This window comes from Chinchilla lanigera, unplaced genomic scaffold (assembly GCF_000276665.1).
Source record: "Chinchilla lanigera isolate Chin_1 unplaced genomic scaffold, ChiLan1.0 scaffold00025, whole genome shotgun sequence".
NCBI lineage: Eukaryota > Metazoa > Chordata > Mammalia > Rodentia > Chinchillidae > Chinchilla > Chinchilla lanigera.
This window is the reverse complement of record NW_004955426.1, coordinates 8078948-8099245: the sequence shown is the minus strand read 5'-3', so window position 1 is coordinate 8099245 and position 20298 is coordinate 8078948. Positions and strand designations below refer to the sequence as shown.

Genomic DNA, 20298 nt, shown 5'->3' with positions numbered 1-20298 from the left:
GTGTTAAAAAAAGAAAATAGAGTCTCTCTTGCCCTATCAACTACATGAACAACAATGCTGTTTCCAAGTATGTGGATGTTTTGGGTACAGAGAGAGGGTTAGGAATTAAACATGAAATCTGAGAAACACGTCAACCCAAAGCCCCCTATTTGATGAGACCTGTGTGTGATTATTTATTTACTTCTTAGTTGTCATAGTCTGTTTGGACTATTATCACAGAATACCAGAGATGGGCAATATACACGAAAAATAGGGTTAGGTTTACAGTCGTCAGAGTTCTGGGCAGTGAGAAGTTAGTAGTCAAAGTGCTGGCAGACTCAGTGTCTGGGAAGGCCCTGCTTTCTGGTTCACAGGCCTTTTCTCACCACCTTCCCTCATGGCAGGAGAGGAAAGGAGACCCTCCCTTCCTCCTTTACAAGGGCACTAATCTCGCTCATGAGGACTCAACTCCCTGCACACCTCCCACTAACAAAAGCTATCACTGGGGATAAGATTTAAGAATATGAGCTTAGGGAAGGAGGCAGAAATATTTAGTTTACAGCATTTATGACTAAAACGAAACACTTTTCTAATCTTAAGAAGTCCTGCAAGTACCAAGAAGCTTTCAATTTTCCCATCTAGATTGCCAATAAACAGGAAAGTAATGCACATGTATATTTCACTTTGAGCCTGAAACACTCTTATGAATCCTTCTTGTTGGAAATGCTTATGGAATTGGAAAAGAGTATTTTTTCCATCTCGGCTAGTTTTGTCTGCTCCCCTTGTGCTCTCTGACAGATCGGCTTTTAGCTGAGCACGGGTGATCATTCACGTGTGCTCTTTCACCAGCGTCTGTGTGTTCAGAGCGGCACCAGAGCACAGTACAGGAGGTGATCTGCTGCTATAGTTTCCAAAACAAATACAATTGCCAGATATTTGTGAGAACCAGTTTACCGAGATGTATGCAGCTATTAACAACCATACTTTTAGACACAGATACAGAGATATATTTTGTATTACTCTGCCCTCAGGCCCCTCTACTACTTTAACAGTCACTTTCTCATCACAGTATGAGCCTTCTTCCTTTTAAAATTTAACTTCTAATGACTGTTGTCACCGTGCTGCCTTCATGGAACTCACCCCTCAATTAGCAAGGATGGACTTTCTTAGGCTCCTCATTCTAAGCTCAGCAATTCTTTCACTGTCGTGTGATCCAGCCTATCATAATAAATGAGGTGTTGATATAGGGGAAATAAACTCCCAATCTGAACAATATCTGGGACGAGTTCATGTTTTCTAAAATCCAAGAATGAATTTTAGGAACAATGGAAGTTAAAAGCAGAATATATTTATTGAGGAAAAAAAGCTTCTGTCTGAGTCAGTGACAGAAGAGGGCCCCAGTAGGTTGCCCAAGAACCTGTCTCTCTTAGGGATTTTTATAGAGCAAAACCACAAGGTGAGGCAGGTCCAAGGTGGGAAACATGGGAACTCGCTAGGTGGGCGTGAGGTAGGAAAATACTATGGTGAGCCAATAAGATGACAAGTATGCTTGCTCAGGTAAAATTGATTAAATCGGGGTCAAATGCAGAAGCAAGTCATGTAGCAAGAGGACATGAATACAGAACAGGGGCTTTTTCTGTAGAAGGTTGAGTTAGTGACTCTTCCTGGGTTTCTCAAGATGATAGAGACCTAGAATATCAATCCCAGAAGTTATTCTTAGGGAGGAACATGGCTGTATTTGTTTTTTCCTTTGTCTTGAGGTCTCGTCCACAACTAGAGGTGTCTGTCTTCGCCACAGTTGCAAGACATCTCATCTTTTGAACTGGCTTCTTTAAGGTTCTAGCCCTGTCTGACTGCCTACAACATTTCTAGTATTTTTATCTACTCAGTTGCCTACAGCAGTGTGATCTTACATTGTGTCTTTTTCAGCTTTTCTTCATGGAATATTTACGCAGGGTCTTTTTGGACTTTAAAATCTACTTAGGTTTAAATCAACGTTTCAAGGCCAGAGTTACGTTAAAACCTGACGAATTTATAAACCCTATTTTTTACGACTTTATTTTAATATCTTCCATAGAGCTGTTTCCCTACTATCAACAGCCCCTATATTCCTAGGACTCTTAATATAATTCTTATTGGATTCATGCTTGGGTTTATATAAAGTTATAATATTTGGCCGCATTGTGAGCTTGGTACATATTTTGAGTCTGATCTGATTACTTAATGGAGATTTTAATTTTTCTTCTCAGTGATGTACCAATGAAAATTCCTCCTCAACAAAATTTTGTTTAGATATGTCGACTCTGGCATTTTCTAAACAAATTAGATATATAAATATTGAGTATGGATCACATAATGTGACACCATAGAAAAAGTTCTCCCTATGCTATCATTATAATTACACTTAAGGGTGGGGAGTCTGTATGTGGCCAGATCTCATAAGTTTGTGTTGGAAATTTATTCATAAAGGCATTAAGTTTAGTAATCTGTTGAGAAAACTTAAGGTACACACATGCCCCAGTACCTCTCAGTGACTGGACTTGTCTTGAAGCAGGAACACATCTTTTCCAATACTTTTAACTCTGAGGTAATTACAGATGCACATAGAGTTTATGGGATCAAATATGAAGACATTCTTTGTACCCTTTTCTCACTTTTCCGCAATGGTAATGTCTTTCGAAACAGTAAAACAATACATCCAGATTATAGGAATGATGTCACCTACCAGTCCTATTTAGATGTCTTTGTTTTACTTAGGCAAATTTTCATGTATGCAAATATGTATGTTTGCTTATATGCAATTATATAACTTGTAGATATTCATGGTTTGATTGTACTACTGTAATCAAAATACGGAATAGTTTCAGCATCCTGACAGTATCTCCTGCTGTCATTTTGTGACAAGCCCATTTCCCTCATTTCTTACCCCAAAACGTCTGGCAAATTCTTGGTTATCAATTTCTAAGATTTAGCCATCTGAAGAATGCTATCTAAATAAAATAAAAAAACAAATGACTTTATAATAGTGGCTTTTATTTGATCTCATATGATAAGAAGAAGAGTCATCCAAGTTGCTACACATATCAGTGGTGTGTTCATTTCGGTTGTCATTCTTGAGTGCCGGTCCATAAAAAAAACACACCATGGTTCCTTTAAGGGCTGTCCTACTGAGGGCCACTGGGGTCATGTCTAGTTTGAGACCATTTCAAAACATTTTATTATGAGTAATTTTGAACAGTTCTATATGTAAATATAAGCTTTAATGTCTTTGGATAAATGCCCAAGGAGGATGTGCTGAGTTTTATGGTGTTGTGTTTTTTTGTCTTATAAGGAATTACCAGACTCTCATACATCCACTAGCTTTGCGTATCTGACCCAGTTTCCAGGCATTCTTACCCACATTTACTGTCATTGTGTCTTACTGGCCTATAATTTGAATTCACTTTTAAACATGACAAAATCCTAACTTTCTGAGTTTAACTTTAGTGTCTCAGTGTCAAAGTAGTATGTAAAGGCCAGACTGATAGTATGCTATTAGAAGTTCACATACATTTATGATCTGCTAATTAGGGCTATAAAGTGAAATTGCCACATCAATTCTAATAAACATTTTAGGATTCTTAAAGACACAAAACTGTTCTTTTAAACGTGTGTCTAAATTTCAGTATAGAAGTCCAAGTTTTGTAGCTGAACAGATATTAACTCCTAAATCATTAAGATAATTATTACAGTTCAAAAATTAAAATACCAGAATGAATACACAATTTTATACAGGCTTACTTGATTATAAAAGTATTTTCATTTGCTATGTAGACATTGGTAGAATGTTTGTCATTATATAAAATAAAATGTTAACTATGCAGTATTAAATGACTCAGAAGGTACATTTTGTGAATAAATGACAGGTTTTGTTAAAATTTTATACTAAATTTGAATATACATTAATTTATGGTCTTTAAATTTTACATTTACATAAGGTTTGAGTTGGAAGTAACTGAAATATAATAGAGATGGATTTAAATATGCAAATTGTATCATAATATATAAGCATAAATAAATCAACATAATAGATGCATAATTTTATCACCTAAAATACAGTGTTTAGAAGTTACTTTAAATGCACTGTAATGTTAAAAATCCAGTTTCACGGGTATATTATTATATCAAATTTAGAAAGATAATTACATATGTTAGTATATTATTAAGTAATGATATAATATGGTACAAAAATAGAACCCAGAAAACCAGCTTTGAGATTCATTAATAATACTTACAGATAAAAAATAAAAAAGATATGAATAATGAAAAATTATTTGATGTCTCTGAAATTATGTCAACTTATTCATCCTTCTACCTTAATTAAAAACTATTCAATCTACACTTTGCTGAAAAGTTACCAGGGGTGCCATATACACCCTAAATTTACCCACCTTTAATTCAACAGTTAACATCAAGTTCATCAATGAGCATCAGTGCAAGCCTATTCTGATTCATATGAGGGTCCAAAAGACCCTTGACCTTGTTATTGAAGCATAAAGATATCTGAGACCAAATGTTCTGTTTTGGATTCATTCAACAGAGTATATGGCAGAGAATGAATAAAAAAAAAAAAAAGATTTTCAAGTTTAAAAATTTAATTTGGAAAGACACAGTCATTTCCCTTCAAATTTAATTTGGTAGAACAGATTCATTTTACCTCTCCATAGATGTTTAAGCGTAACTATTTTCTCTGTTGAAATTAACCATATGCTGTACACCATCACACACTAAAATTTCTTTTCCTGAATGCACAGGAACCTCTGTTCTGCAGGTGACAGCTACTGACGCAGACGACCCTACCTACGGAAACAGTGCTCGTGTGGTTTACAGTATTCTCCAGGGACAGCCTTACTTCTCTGTAGATCCTAAAACAGGTGGGTGTATTTACCTGTAATCATGGGGTGAGGGTGCTTGTTGCAAGGAAATAATACTACGTCTTTATTTTTATGGATTTTTCTTCCTCAGATATTGATTTTCCTAATATTTAAAACTGTGTTCACTTTTTCTAAAACAATGTTATTGAATAAAGATAAAGGTAATTTTATTTTTTAGTAATCCATAATTTATACACACATCAGTAAAATCAAATTACCTTGAATATTTCTATGGTATATAAATACTGTTTATAGAATATTATATAAATTGAAGGATATACAATATTTTTATACTTATTAATTTTAACTTTTTGGCAGAGGAGTAAGTGATGCTTTAAGATTTTTCTGTAATTTATTTAAATGTGGTCATCACATGATTTGTAAAACACACATAATATATATACATATATACTTATATACATATACACATATATGTATATTTATAAAATTATATTCCCTTGAGAGAATTGCTATGATTTGAATTGGTATTCTCCTAATAAGAAATTTATTTAGTTCTCAGATATTGAATGCTTAAAATAAATTAGTAGAGAATTATTCTAAAGACATATATATTTTTCTTGTAAAAATATAAATTGTACTTTCTTTTTCCTTTTTCTCTGCCAAAACAATTAGATATCATATTTTATGTGACAATGGAAAAGAAAGGTACTAACTAGTACATCACAATGTTTCTTACATCTGTGTAATCTAAAAAGCACATGAAGCACAAGTCCTCATAAACAAAATATTTTCACTAAGTCCTCTGAGAAACGAGATTTTTGCCCCTTCTTTTCTGTGAGGTGCTGTGACACATAAATTCACTGCCAAGATCTTCTAGATGCACTGCTTATTGCTTACCTTCTTAAAAGGGAGGGTGAAGAACGCTTGCAGACATAGGTGTATAAATGAAGGGTCCATATGCACATAGGTGCAGACCATATATTTTAAGCAAGCAAATTGCACATTAGAATTTATCATTAAATCAAGTGAAAATAGAAAATGCAAACTATCAAAATAAGTAACATAAGAAAGTTTAAAATGAATATGTGACATATATGTTCTTTCAGTGACAAAATAAAATTCAATCATTGGTAAAATGTTAACTTGGGAATCAAGTCATTTTGTAAGTTGGTAATTTTAATGACACAAAGTTTTCATATATGTAGATACGGGAAGTGAGAGCTTGCAATGACTGAAAGCTTAAAAAATTCCTTAGATGACGCATTGTTTCTTTTGTTCTGTTGTCCCAACAATTATGTTTTAATACTGTCAATTCTGGTGTAGTTTGCGCTATATTCCTATTTTCATGTTTGACACCAATTTGAAACATTATTTGTCTCAAATATAATAGAAATATCTTTCTCATTTTCAATATGCAGTTTCCTAAAGAAACAAGGAAAGTAAGTGTTTTCATTGCAAATGTAGTTAGTACTATAAATACATGCATTCTAGGCATAAAATCATAGTCCTATATATAGCCACATGTTTATTTATCAATTACTGTTATATTTACATAGTAGATTATTGCTAAAATACAGATACTATGCATGGAATATATTTTAACTTTGGTACCTCTTATGCACGTTATTGGTTTATAGAATATCTTTCTGTGTTTGTGTCGGAGAGTGTGTTTGCATAAGTTTGCATACATGTTTTATACTTACATATTATGTGTGCACTTGGATAGTTAAACAAGCCCTCTGAAGGCAAAAATGAACTTTGTGTTTAATGGGAGTAAATGAACAAATAACATCATATTTAAATAAAAATTAATTTGTGTATGTATAAGTAAAGCAAGTACTTTGTTTATCAACAAAAATGTTTATCTCAAACACAGTTCCTTATTAAACATCTGCATTATGAAGACGTGGACTGACCATTTCCTTGCCCCTTTCCATAAGTGGTATGATGTATTGAATGAAATGTATGCTTCCATATTGATATGTTTTAATGTCTGTATTTCACCAGCTAATTCATCATGGCAACCTATACATATATATGCTGCTGACTATAAGCACATAAAATGTTTTTAAAGAAGTTTAAATATACAAATGTTTTAGACAGCAATTTATTTATAGAAAGTGTTGAGGGTTATAAAATACTCATTATTGTCTTCAAAGCTAAGATGATTTTTGTAACTTGTGCTTAAAAAAGCTATTACTATGCAATTGAACATGCTCAGAACTAATGAATTTAGCTCAAATTGTGTTTTAAAATGTGAACAAACACTGAGAATCAATCAATTTCCTTGGGTGGGATGTTATATCAGAAGTGTGGGGTAGGAGTCGTTTATAGAGATTTGTTTTAATAGCACCACTCAGTTACAACTTCATGACTGGAATGATTCCATTTCCACACATTTTTAATTATGTTCACTGAAGACCAATTATAATAAGGATAATTTTTATGCCAAAATAAAGTACAGTTCTGCCGGGGATACAGCTCAGCGGCATAGCGCCTGCCTGGCAAGCGTGAGGTCGTGTGTTTGATTCCCGGTCCAAAAAAAAATTACAGTTTGGAGTTCTTATGACTATGACAAGAATTTATACTGCCTTGTTTCCATCATTAAAAGGCATTATCCACCTTATGTTTTAATGATGTGCTTCCATTGAGATGTTATATTTTATTACATAAATCTTTGGCAAAATACTGTATCCAAAGAAAGTAGATAAGTAGCAATTGTGTTCCCATATACATAGAATTGATGTAGTGTCTCAAATGTTCGTACTGAAATCTTCTTAATCGGGGCTGGGAATTTAGCTCAGCGGCAAAAGCGCCTGCCTGGCAAGCGCAAGGTCGTGAGTTTGGTTCCCGGTACCGGAGAAAAACCAAAAAAAAAAAAAGAAATCTTCTTAATCATTACAGTAAAATACAAATCTTGTGAACAATTTATTGTTCTGAATAACTTTGTCAGCGTATCTATGGCATGATGTTGCTGAGCGTATACAAAGACCAATGATCATTTAAAATGGTGTTTTAGACATTAACTACCATTTTAAAGGTGCAGAAGAATATGACAAAGAAATGTCAAAGAAACATACTATTTCTGACCATATTAAAGCAAACAAAACATTTCCAAGTAAAAATAAACTTAATAATCAATAAAATAGGTAAAACACAAGCAAGGTATTTTGAGGAAATATGTATGCTGAATGAAAAAGTCATATAAAGGGATGAGAGCCCCATGCAAGAGAAATCTGAAATGATTCTTGTTTATTAACACGACTCAAATGTTAAACCTACCTCAGTTAACATAACTTCAACTCCATTAAAAATAATCAATATGTTCAAGATTTATATATCTAGTTAGATGTCATGACATTTCTGCCTGGCCGTAACTGCAGAAGCCAGCGATCTATTTGTTGCACAAAGGAACTGAGGTACTTGCTTTTATTTACTCCCCAAAACAGAGCAGTAAATCCATCCGGTCTCATTCCAGAAACAAAATGAATAGGACACATAAAATGCCAGTGTGCAGTTTTAATTTGGCATAGAAAGTTGTGGAATGTCCATTATTTGATAGGCATTTCATACTTTACTCTCTGTTTCACATTCACTGATACAGGAAGTGCTTCACGTTGTCCTTGGCACTTAATATGTGTGCCTGTTTCACAGAGATCCTGAGTCCTCGTGGTCAGTTCAGGAAAACTGAAAACTTGAGTGAAAACCTGAGATTGAGAAGATCAGAGGGATACATTGGTTTATGTAATCCTGGTTTTATTTATGATCGTTCATGTGTCTAATAGTGGTGAATATTAGTTAGGGCAATGCCTTTAGCTCAGTCCTTAGAAAAATGTAAGTGTTCAGTAAAATATTCTTTTCCTCTTCTTTCTTTAAGTTTGACAAGAATTATCAAAATTACTACATAATGGACAGTCATGAGAGTATGAAATATTCATTTCTGAAATAGAAGAAAAGGTTATTTTGTTTGGCATAATTTTAGCCCCAATACTTACACATATTTTTTTAAAAAGTATGTAGCCTTTATGTTTATTTGTGAAGGACATTTTTATTGCCGGTGTTTTCAAGAAATGTTTACAAAATTCAGAAATATGAGAAAGTACTAGAAAATTTTATACTTGAAAAGAAGAAAAAAAGTTATACAGTGCAATACTCGACATTTTACCTTTGAATTCATAGTCCTGACTGAGAGTAGTATCTGTAGAGGAAGCTGGGAAGTGTTCTCTATTTGAAACAAGTCATTAACATACAGGCCTAGACCCACACTATGTTTCGACAAGATAACCTTGCCTTAACATCTTGTAGCAGAAATCAATCAGCTATAAAAATAACTCAATAAGCCTCACTGGGTCTTGTAATTGAAAATACAATTTTCAGCACTATTTTTCTTGTCTGCATAATGTAATTAATTCATAAATACTTTCTCCTGTCTGCAACTTCCTCAAATTTCTTGATACAAGGAGCACAGGTACTAAATTTAAGCAAAATTTCTATGAATAATTTTAGGAAGAATGTGAAGCACTCTTTAATCTCTATGGATCCCAGTATTAACTTTACAGAATTCTAGAAGAAATTTAACAGTTGTTTTCTGCTTCAAATCGCTGTTTTATACTTGTGAATATCTAAGAAGAAAAAATTTTTGAATTATAGTACATGATATCTATAAAAGTTAAAGATTTGTGAATATGCATTTTCATCCATCTCTGATAGATAATAGTAATGATAAAGACAATAATACTTGATTGCATAAATCATTACAGATATATTTTAAAATATTTCTCATATAATTAACCATATAATAGACAAAAATCAATTCATCAGCAATCCTTATACCTGAAAAAAATCTGCTTTCACATGCAACAATGGAATATATCTCTTCAAAACTGTGGCATATCATCAATTTATAAATACACCTGATTTTAATTTCTTTTGACAAGAATCCTAAAAAAAAGTTCCCAAGCTGCAGCAGAGTGGGAAGAATCAACACAAGAATAAATCCATTATCTGCAGCACTGAAGGAAGAGTGAACTCCAGTAGACATTAGTGATGCTCTGCTCAAAATAAATTTCTCAGTTTGCTAATTCTATCCTTATTCTCATTTTTCTCAGGACAACAACACACACAGTTAAAAATAAGATTTTACTGCAACACAGTAAAATATAAACCAAAAACTGCCAGAAGGTTTTAGCGATGGTTTTGGTCTCTTTATTTGGAGGTCACTTATCCTCTTGGGTTTATTATCTTCTCAGTGTAAACATGTGCACATCACTCATCACAGAGGAACCCTGTTGTAATCACATGACAAAAAGCAAACAGAGAAAGTGACATGCAGATTGTTGAGGAAAAGACCTCACTGAAGTTACTCTGGTTCCATTAATTTTATTCAGGCACGCAGAGTGCTGATACCCGGGACATCTGTGCAAAGTGCTTTGCAGGAAAAAGAAAACCCTTCACAGCAGAATGCATGGTGTAGGCAGTAGAGTGGGCTTCTCAGACGACTTTCTCTTCTCCCATCCTGAAATCTACTGAACACAGCGAGCCTGGTGCTTTCTCCAAATTAATAATAAACTTCCAGCTTCAGTACCAGCACTAGACTAGAAATGATCTTTTACCTTGGTTTAATATTTTTTAAAAAATACTGTTTGTTGGCAGTGTCAAAAGAGGCTGAAAAGAAAAGCAGTTTTCTCTGACAGCTTTGTTGCAAATGCATATATGACAGATAATGCTCTTGACTTAGGAAAGAACTTTATAGTTACTACTAACGTCAGATTACTGTCCTACTCAGTAGCAAAGAGAGCATTGTCTCTAGTGATAGGAACAAACCTGATATCAAGCATAAGTGTGATAATACTAAGAAAAGAAAACCATGGGTCAGACTGGGGCTCTAGGCTACTGAGACTGTCCTCTGTAACTTTAGATGGAGCCATTTCACTGGAATGAGAATGAAACTTACCCTTAAACTTCATGTCAGGTACATCAAAAATAAATAAAGCTTCAAGCAAGCAAAATAATTAAATCAATCCAATTTTTCAATCTAATTTTTCATACATATCAGCTCTTTGTCACAACTTAAACAGTTATTCTCAGGAGCTGAAAAAATATCTTACTGACTCTAAAAGTGTAGTGATATCTCTACACATTCAAATGATAAAAATTGATGTTGATCAATTAGAGTAAATTTTATATAATTTGTTCCTAGTAAAAAATAAATTCACATCTTCTTTTATGACTTACTACATGCTTGTTGCATCTCAATATTCTTTTGAAAAATATCAGGAATTATTGTTTTGGCAGCACACATTTTGAGGTCTTAGACTGGCAATTACAGATGCTTCTTGATTATTGTTGAATATTGAGTTGGTACATAACAAGAAATATTGCAATTGAGTTTATAATTTTTAACCTGATTATATGTAATTCATAGAAGTTAATCTCCAGACAAGTTAATCTTCCTGCTCCATTTCTTCAAATTTATCTTAAAAGCCTATTTCTTCCCCTGGCCAAGATGAAATGGTTTCCTATTCTATTGACTTGTTAGAATTTCCTCTAACTAAATATTAAAGGTATGCTGTTAATTTCTTTTCATAGTTGTCAACTCTCACCAACCTCTGTAATTTAACCAAACATTTTGTTCCTATTATTTTACCACTTACTAGGATATTAATCTTCGTGGTTTGTCTTTCTCAGATTTACCTCTACATCTCTGGTGGGTACCTCGGATTCTTAGAGCTGATCTACCTAACCATTGAGTGACTTGTTCGTGTTTCCTACAAAACATAGCTGTGCTGTTTTGTTCACATTATTTCCCCTTTGCCTTGAGGCTTCCTAAGGTCATGGGCATTACCATGTGACCCTTCCCTTGCACACGTAGAGTGTATCTTGCATGTGCAAGCGTGTGCCCGGTGTTCTTGTGGAAAGGATCTATTTTATGGCTCTGAATTCACTATTTAGTTTATGAGTGGTCTATAGAAAAAAGTGACACAATCATTGAGAAGTTTCATTTTTCTAAAATAAATTAATGTTACCTTCATTCTACTGTAAAATATGATTCATCTCTGTTTTTTTTTGTAAACATCAATTTCTGCTTATTTTTTTCAACTCTTTAAACTTTAATTTTAGAATATTTTTCTGGGGATGGCCAAAAAAAATTTAAGTATTTGAAAGCTTGAAAAGCTTTGTATTTTGGACATTATAATAAATGAAATTGCTGAGTCACTAGGTCACAAGTGAAACCATTGCTGAGAAAAATATTTTGGTTTTCATGTATGTGATTGAAAACTCAATTTCTGGGATGCAAATTCCTTGAAGCTTCCATTCCTCACTTCTGTATCTTCCATAATGACTCTTGCTTTGTTTGACATAAAGAAGATAATAATATTCATTTTCCAGAAACAGAGTATCTTTCAGGGAGTATGGTTTTCAATTAGGACCAGTTTCTAATGTTGATGCTCATAGTGTATTATTATCATAATGACTTCATTTTTCAAATGTTTTGATATTTTTCACATAGGGAATTTAGACAAGCTGAATAAGGGAACATAGTGAATTTATGACTTTCAAAAAATGTTTCTCCATTCTTTTTAAAATCTCTGTGTCACGTTCCTTTTTCTTTGGTCTTACTTGCCTGATTTCCACCTTTTAGGAGATACACATTTTCTTTAAAACCCAAAGAAATGGCCCAAGATCCCACGCCACGCAGTGTGGGAAGGGATGTCCTCAGCTCCTGATATTCTGCACATTCTAGATCTGGGAGTGTAAGCTTGCAACCTGTTTCTGGAGCCTAACTACTGGCTTTAAAGTCTGTTTCCCTGCTCCACACTACTGGCAAAAGTCACTACTCCTTTGTGTTCTAGATGCTGCTAAGTTAGGGCTTCTTTAGGAGGCAGACCTGTTTATAGCGAATCAGAGAATATGAGACCCAGATCATCCATGCAAAAAGAAATCAACCTGAAACTAACATTAAATGACCTCCAAATCCTCCTATTTCTGTCACAGAAGATTAAATTGATTCAGTTGTTACATAAACTTGGATCTCTCTCATTCTTGGGGCTACACTTTCTTGTCTCTGTTCTTTTAGTGCCTTCAAGGATATTCTACAAGAACTGAGTAACATCGGAGGCTTTTTCATTCTCACTTTTGTTATTTGGCAGGTTTGCAGGAGCTTCATTCTTTTTCAAAGACATGGGGAGTCGATATATGTTCCCGGAAGAGGGATTGTTCTGACCGGAGAGGACTATGGGAGCTCAGGTCCTTTTAAAACATATATATCTTCCATTATGCTAACTAGAAATGTCCCCTCAGATATAAGGCTTAACATTTGAATATTACAGCCACACTTCTCATTCTTTTTCTGCATCAATAGCACCAGAAATCCTAGAAAAGTATACTGACCACACTCACAATTTGTTTCCTTTGTGGTTTTTAGCCCTTCTTACCTCCTTCCTCCGTTTGTTTCTCCTGTTCTAAGTTCAATTTTTTTTAGAAAAGTAAATATATGTCAGTATGTAGCTCACTAGAAAGCTGTTGTCTGATATATGTGAGACCTGACATGGAACCCCAGCAGTGCAATAGTTTTCTAAGTTATTCCTCAGAATTTAACAATAGTTAGGGAATTTTATAGCATATGAATTGGAAGGTAATTTAGGGTAGTAAGAGGACCATGGATAAGGTGTTGGAAAAAATAAATACCCTTCCTATTTTAGTATGTGTTAACAAGGCCAACACTAGCTTTTATACTAGGAAGGGTGAGCTACTCAAATTCATGTACAGGTTGGGAACCCGTTGAAATGTATTAAAAAGCAGGCTTTGCCTCCAGCATTCCTACGCTTACAAAAGACCCACAGGAGAATGTCATTCTTCATTTCTGAGGCATTCATCTGAAGCAAAAGTAGCTTACATGTAAGCAAAGAGGGCTTTGTGGTCCCAGGTGTTCTCCCTAAGATATTGTGCCTGCACACCTCAGAAAATTAAAGGGAAGGAAAACACATAAACAGCTTTCAAACATCGTATTTCCATTCTATATTTATATAGAGAAAATCTACATCACATGTACATCAATCTAATAACATAGTCATGGATCTCCAGTTGGCATTTGTTTCACATTCTTAAAACATTTATTCCTGTTTTTATTATTTGAATAAATATTTATGGTGCCTGATAGGTGGCATTTCCTCTGCAAGCTGAGCACTTCAGTGACATTTGCTGTCACCACATTCCCGTACTCAAAATGTTCAATTCCTTCTAATATCGTCACCTGAAGACAAATGCAGCAACAGCACTGCACCTGTCAAAACGGTGCCCTGTTTTTCGTATCCCCTTCAGTCTTGCCAAACTCTTGTGAGCGCCTCTCTCCAGGAGATTGCTTGATTGACCCCTAGAGGTAGCTGATTGATAGCAGTTGCAAACCCAAAGGAACAGTCATAGTTTTTTAAGGCATTTGCTGCCTGGGTACATGTGAATATAGTCAATAATCTTCACTCTTAGACTCCTCCACATTTACTTAGAGACAGGTAAAGTGGAGTCTTAGTGCCCTCAGATTTTATTTTTAGTTGTTGTTCATCTACTATTTTTTAGTGTGTAGCATTGGTAATGTAGCTAATTTGTAATGTAGTTGTAATTGTTGATATTTTGCCTCGGGATATTTTCAGTACTCATATTTGTAGCATATCATCTTTGTCCTAATATGACTAGTCATTCTCATCAGACAAAAGAAATTATTGGAGAATGGGCCACGAGACTAGCATACTCAGTGAGATAATTCATGGGAGAGTGGAGTTCAGGCTTTAATTTTTCTTTCTATTAATTTTATCATTTCTTCTTCAATACATCATCAGGACATATTATTATGGTCTGCCTCAATTAAATTAGGACTTATGGTAACTAAAATGATGAAAGAAAATTACCAGGGCCTAGTGAAGGAGCTCATGGTTGTTACTTACAAAGGTTATTCTTTCTTTGTGAGTGACAAACCCCTCATCTGCAAAAAAAAAAAAAAAAAAAAAAAAGAATAAGTATTTTACCTGACTACTGTAGAAATTACATATATTTAAAAGAAACAGGATCATCCTGATATTTTTAAACATACATATTCCACTTTCATTGATTTTCTTTTTCTGTATAATTTTATCTGATTGGTATAAGTAAATTAGTGTTTTTCTTGACAGTGAGACTATTTTCTCTTTCTTTATCCATACTTTCTGACCTACAAGATTACATTAGGATAAGTGATTGGAAACTATCTGTTGCTATCTTATGTTTTTTTTTTTTTTAATGACAATAAAGAATGAAGAGAAAAATGTTGCTTTACACTAAATTTTCCTATGTCCCTGAAGTGTTTCTTGTCTTTGGCATGAATTTCAAGTTGTTTGCATACATGCCACTGGACATGATGGAAATATTGCTTCATGCAAGCATTGCCTAGGTGTTCTCAGAAAATGAGTATACTTTGGTTTTGAACTCTTGTTCATAGGACAATTTGTTCAGAATGCTATACATTAAGAGACAAAGTAAGTTTGATACAGTATGAGATGATGACTACTTTGTCCAAATCACTGAGTCTATCTTCACAAGGTAAAACAGGAAAGGAACCTTTCCAGAAAGAAAGTTAGAAAAGGATATTAAAGGACAGTCTGATAAAACAATGTACAAAATACATTTAGTTTTAGTTTAGGCTGTTTCTCAAGATAATGTGGACTGTGTGCCTTAAAGCAGAAAACATTTACATTTTCTCTCATGGTAGATTTTGGAAAGTCTGAGTTCAGTGTTCCAACATGGTAAGATTGTAGGCAGGGCTCTCTTCCAGGTACAGTGTATGAATGTCCACCTATAGAGCAAGGAGGAAAAAAGGGGGAGTAGAGGGGAAGGAGAGAGGAAGGGGACTGGAAAGGGAAGGCGAGGGGAGAGGGAGGAGGGGGAGGTGAGATATTTTATGTCTCTTCTCTTAAGGCTGTTAATCTCATTCATGAGGTCTTGACCCTCATTGACTAACTTCCTACTAAAGGCCTATCTTCAAATACTATTGGGGATTAGGGCTTAAATATAAATTTGAAGGAGACACGTACACTCAGTTTAAACTAGGTACAAATATTTATCTTCAGAATATTGACTGTGCCTTGTCCTTAAGGAATCGCAAGACAGATTCTGTATGCTACCTGGATCCTGACCTCACCTACTTTTGAATTAGAGTTTGGAGACATTTTTTTAACTTCACACAAATTCAATATGGGTCATTAGACAACAATTAACAAGACATGGTGAACAAGCACATAGAACTCAATGAAAACATGCGTGTAATAGTAACGATATGCCTATAATCAGTCACTATGCTTGTCCTTAGATGAACAGTGACTATATGCTGAATTAACCTTTCAAATAAAATTGTGACTAGCTAGATCTATTTGTACTAGGAAAAATCATGATCATGCTGGAATATGACTTATATAATATTTCAGGACCAAGGAAATATGAATTAGGGTGCATCTGTGTTCTACTCTGCTCTTGTGTAGAAGGAAGCAGCAGTTGTGTTTGGGACTCCATACAGAGGAGAAACAGACCAGCACAAGACTCCTAAGAAACACTAGTATAGGAAATCATTGTCATATGCTGTCAGCATATCCAACCCTTAGACAAACTCCAAATGAAATCAGAGACTGTGATCATCCCTGAGATCTGAAGAGAATAATCACCATCATGATCTCCTCAAGCTACGTCAACTTTGAAACATAACACATCTATCGATTGATTGATTTTATAAGACAGTGTCTCATCATCCCAGCTGATCATGAACTTCCTAGCCTATGCTTACCTTCAATTCCTCTCCTGCCTACTGCCTCAGCCTCCCAAGTGCTGGGATTACAGGCATGTACCACTGGGCCCTGCTGGAAACATGTGCGTTGGGAAAGGACTGCCTCTCTCTCAGTTGTCCGGGCATTCTTCTCTCTCTTTCTAAATGTGTTATTCATATAGATGTATAATCCCTGCATATGTAAATATGCACCCATAGAATTGATCAGAAGTTGAGAAATTTTACCAGTGAAGTATTTTGCCAATTTCACTGTTGCCTGTGACAGAAGGAAGATTTCATGTAGATCTCCATAAAATATCACAGACTAAGAGATCTGCAGCGGGGACACAAGAAACTACTATAGTAAGATGGACCCATGTTCACTTGATGAAGGTAGAAATGACACCATGAACCCTGTGGGTGATTTACTTTTTGTCTTGGGAACTCAAAGGTTATAGTGCAGGCTGTCCACACGATTTATTACTTAATCTTGATCAAATCAAAATACTAGTTATAAAAACGTTTTTCTGAAGCTTTATTAATTTTCAGAAAAATATTTGGCAAGGTAAAAACATAAATTTCAGCTAATGATTTATTAAAATTAATTAATTTTTTTGTCTTTTTAAGACAAGATCTCGCATACAACTCAGGCTGGCCTTGAGCTCACTTTGTAGCCCAGGCTGGTTTCAAACTTGCAGCGATCCTCCTACCTCAATTTCATGAGTGCTAGGATTACAGGTGTGCGTCACCACACTCGGAAAAATTAATTAAATTGTACGAAATTGTTATTCAGTTCCCTTATTAAACATTTTTCAATCACAACAGCAAAATAGAGTTCCAAGTAAACATAAACAACTACATAGTAAAAGGGATTATTATCCCCAAGAAGTAATCTACTATGTTATACTATAATGATCATAAATAGTATATAGTGACATATATAGTCACTTCATTTTTGCAATCTATGAACTTTAACAATTATTTTGCTTTGGTTATAAAATATTTCCTTCCATGAAGTCATTTTAAGAATGTATTCGCTGGAGCTAGGCGTGGTGGCACAGGTTTATAATCCTAGCACTCGGGACACTGAGGCAGGAGGAAAACCAGATGTTTGAGAGCAGCCTGGGCTACACCATGAGACCCTGCCTCAAACAAAAAAAAAGAAGGTGTTGTTTGGGGAAAAAAAAAGAAACCTCTCCAACCCACTTAAGTTTCTAGGTTTACATTTGCTCCCAGAGTTGTAAATTAAAAGCACAGTTATTTAAGTGATACTTGTATCTTATTTGAAATCCGGACAATAATTTGGGAAACAATAAAAAATATCCCTAGTGGATGATTTCTTGGAAATAGAAGCTTGTGGAAGAACACTGGGCTCAAACTTGGCTAACTTGTTATGCTCCTGCTGTTCTGGATGGTACATTCCCCATGCGGCTCAATTAACTCAACTCAAAACTCTGTGCTTCAGTTTTCTGTCCTCCAAAATGGGAACTAAACTTCTGGTCCGATGCTTAGCATGCATGAGTGGGCACCAGAAAAAGCTACACCTTAATTTCCTATCAGGAAATTTATAATTATTTGAAAACATACCTATGAACACCTACATGCAAATGCATGTACACAAAACATTTCACATAAAACATTTAATTGCATTTAGTTGCACAAAAGGTATAATGCAGACAATAAGTGGTGAAATATAGCATCTTATTTAACTTTAGGAAAACAGAGAAGTACAATCAACCCTATTTTTACTTCTAGATTTGAGGTACACTCCAACATTTTACTACTGATGTTGTCGAGGAATACACCCCAAAAACGAATCATTGCCTTCACAGCAAAGACAAAGTTGAATTTTTGGCTGTGGTAGCAAAGATTCCTGTACACAGCGCTTGTATTCCATTCTGACTGCACTCTTCAAGTCAGGCACAGAGTCAGCTGACCCTGCTCCAACACCATCTTTATTGCAGCCCGCAGGACGCTGATTGCAATGTGGAAAATTGTGTAAAGAACAAGTGTGTGTGTGACTGTCAGTGAACTTTGGGAAAATAATTATGTTTTCCATGAGTATTTTTCTACTTGATTGGATGTGAGACAAAAATAAGTACATGTTAAGGATTTTAATGTCTTCTAAATTTTACGAGGAGCACACAGAGATTTCTGTGGTTTTAGTTTTCATGTTTTAGCTGATCACTAGCCATTCAGTTATTCTCTTTCTGAGAAATGAGTTGCTATTTAATATTCAAGAACAATGTTTCCTTCAATTTCACAATGCAGCGGTATTTTAAATTATCTTTTGTAGCAATGTGCAACATAACCACAATTTATGACCCTAAAGTGTACTTGTCTAATAAACAAGTTATTAGTTTTGAGACAGAAATTCAATAGAGAAAAGAATAATTATGGTTCTATATTCCCAGCAAGCTGCTTCATCATCTTCTATACACACATAAACACCTGTAGCTACAATTCTATTTCCTGTCCTCCCTTTTACATAGGGAAGTGCGCACTCAGTGCAGATGATTGTGCAACAGGAAGAGGAGGTTTGTGTTTCCTCCTAGGCAAAGGGGTGGACTGGAAGCCACAGTGTCTAGTCTATAAAGCATTACATCAGCCCCAGTGTGTTGTGGCAGTGTCCGTGTCGTAGGTGCTGTCCTGTGCCCTTTACATCCTATTGCAAGCTCATTTTCTTCTTTGAGCATCATTTGTCCTCTAGAAAGTGTTCTGTGGCTTCCCACCTTGTCATATTTTGTGAGCCTCACACATAATTCCTGTTGTCATTTATCCATTCAATAAATGTTCATTAACACTGAACAAAGAGTTAACAGCCCCCCATAGGGTATCACAGAGCCAAGTCAGCAATAGAAATAGGAAATAAAGATTGTCTCCAACGCAAACACAAACACACATTAATTTTGAATTACCTTGCAAATGTCTGTACAAAGCATTGTAGTAATGTTGATATAGGGGAAAGAAGCTCCCAACCTGAAAGATATCTGGGATGAGTTTATCCTCTCTAAAATCGAAGAATGAATTTTAGGAACAATGAAGGTTAAGAGCAGAATATATTTATTGGGGAGGAAAGCTTCTGTCTGAGAGAGAGACAAGAGGGGACCCCAGTGGGTTGCATTTTCTAGGGTTTTTATAGAGCAAATCCACAAGGTGAGGCGGGTCCAAGGTGGTGAAAAAATGGGAACTTGCAAGGTGGGCATGAGGTGGGCCAAAACTATGGTCAACCAATAAGATGACAAGCACAGTTGCTCAGGTAAAATTGATTAAAATGGGATCAAATGGGGAAGGGAGTCACACAGCAAGTGGACATGAATACAGAATAGGGACCTTTCCTGTAGGAGGCTGGATTAGTGACTCTTCCTGTTTTTCTCAAGGTGATTGATACCTATTTAGAATATCAGTCCATTCTTAGGGAGGTGCGGGTGCATTTATTTAATCTTTTGTCCTGAGGCCTGGCGCACATCGGAAGTGCTTGTCTCTCTCATAGCTGCAAGGTATCTTCCATACAGGCTCCTTCAAGGGCCCAGCCTAATCTGATGGCCTATAATATTTCTACCTAATCCAGTTGCCTACCACATTTGCTTATTAATCTAGTGAATATTTAACAGTTGAAATGCATTAAACATATTTTTTTTTTTTTTTTTTTTTTTTTTTTTT

General features: G+C 35.0%; 1 protein-coding gene across 4 annotated transcripts in view; it reads left to right on the top strand.

Moving 5' to 3' along the window:
* Cdh18 (cadherin 18, type 2) overlaps positions 1-20298 on the top strand; it is a 403648-nt gene that overhangs the window by 219094 nt on the left and 164256 nt on the right. For all 4 annotated transcript variants that reach the window (XM_005386140.2, XM_005386139.2, XM_013515026.1 and 1 more), the window contains exon 4: positions 4773-4892. In XM_005386140.2, the coding sequence (XP_005386197.1) occupies positions 4773-4892 (120 nt within the window). The remainder of the gene's footprint in view (positions 1-4772; positions 4893-20298) is intronic.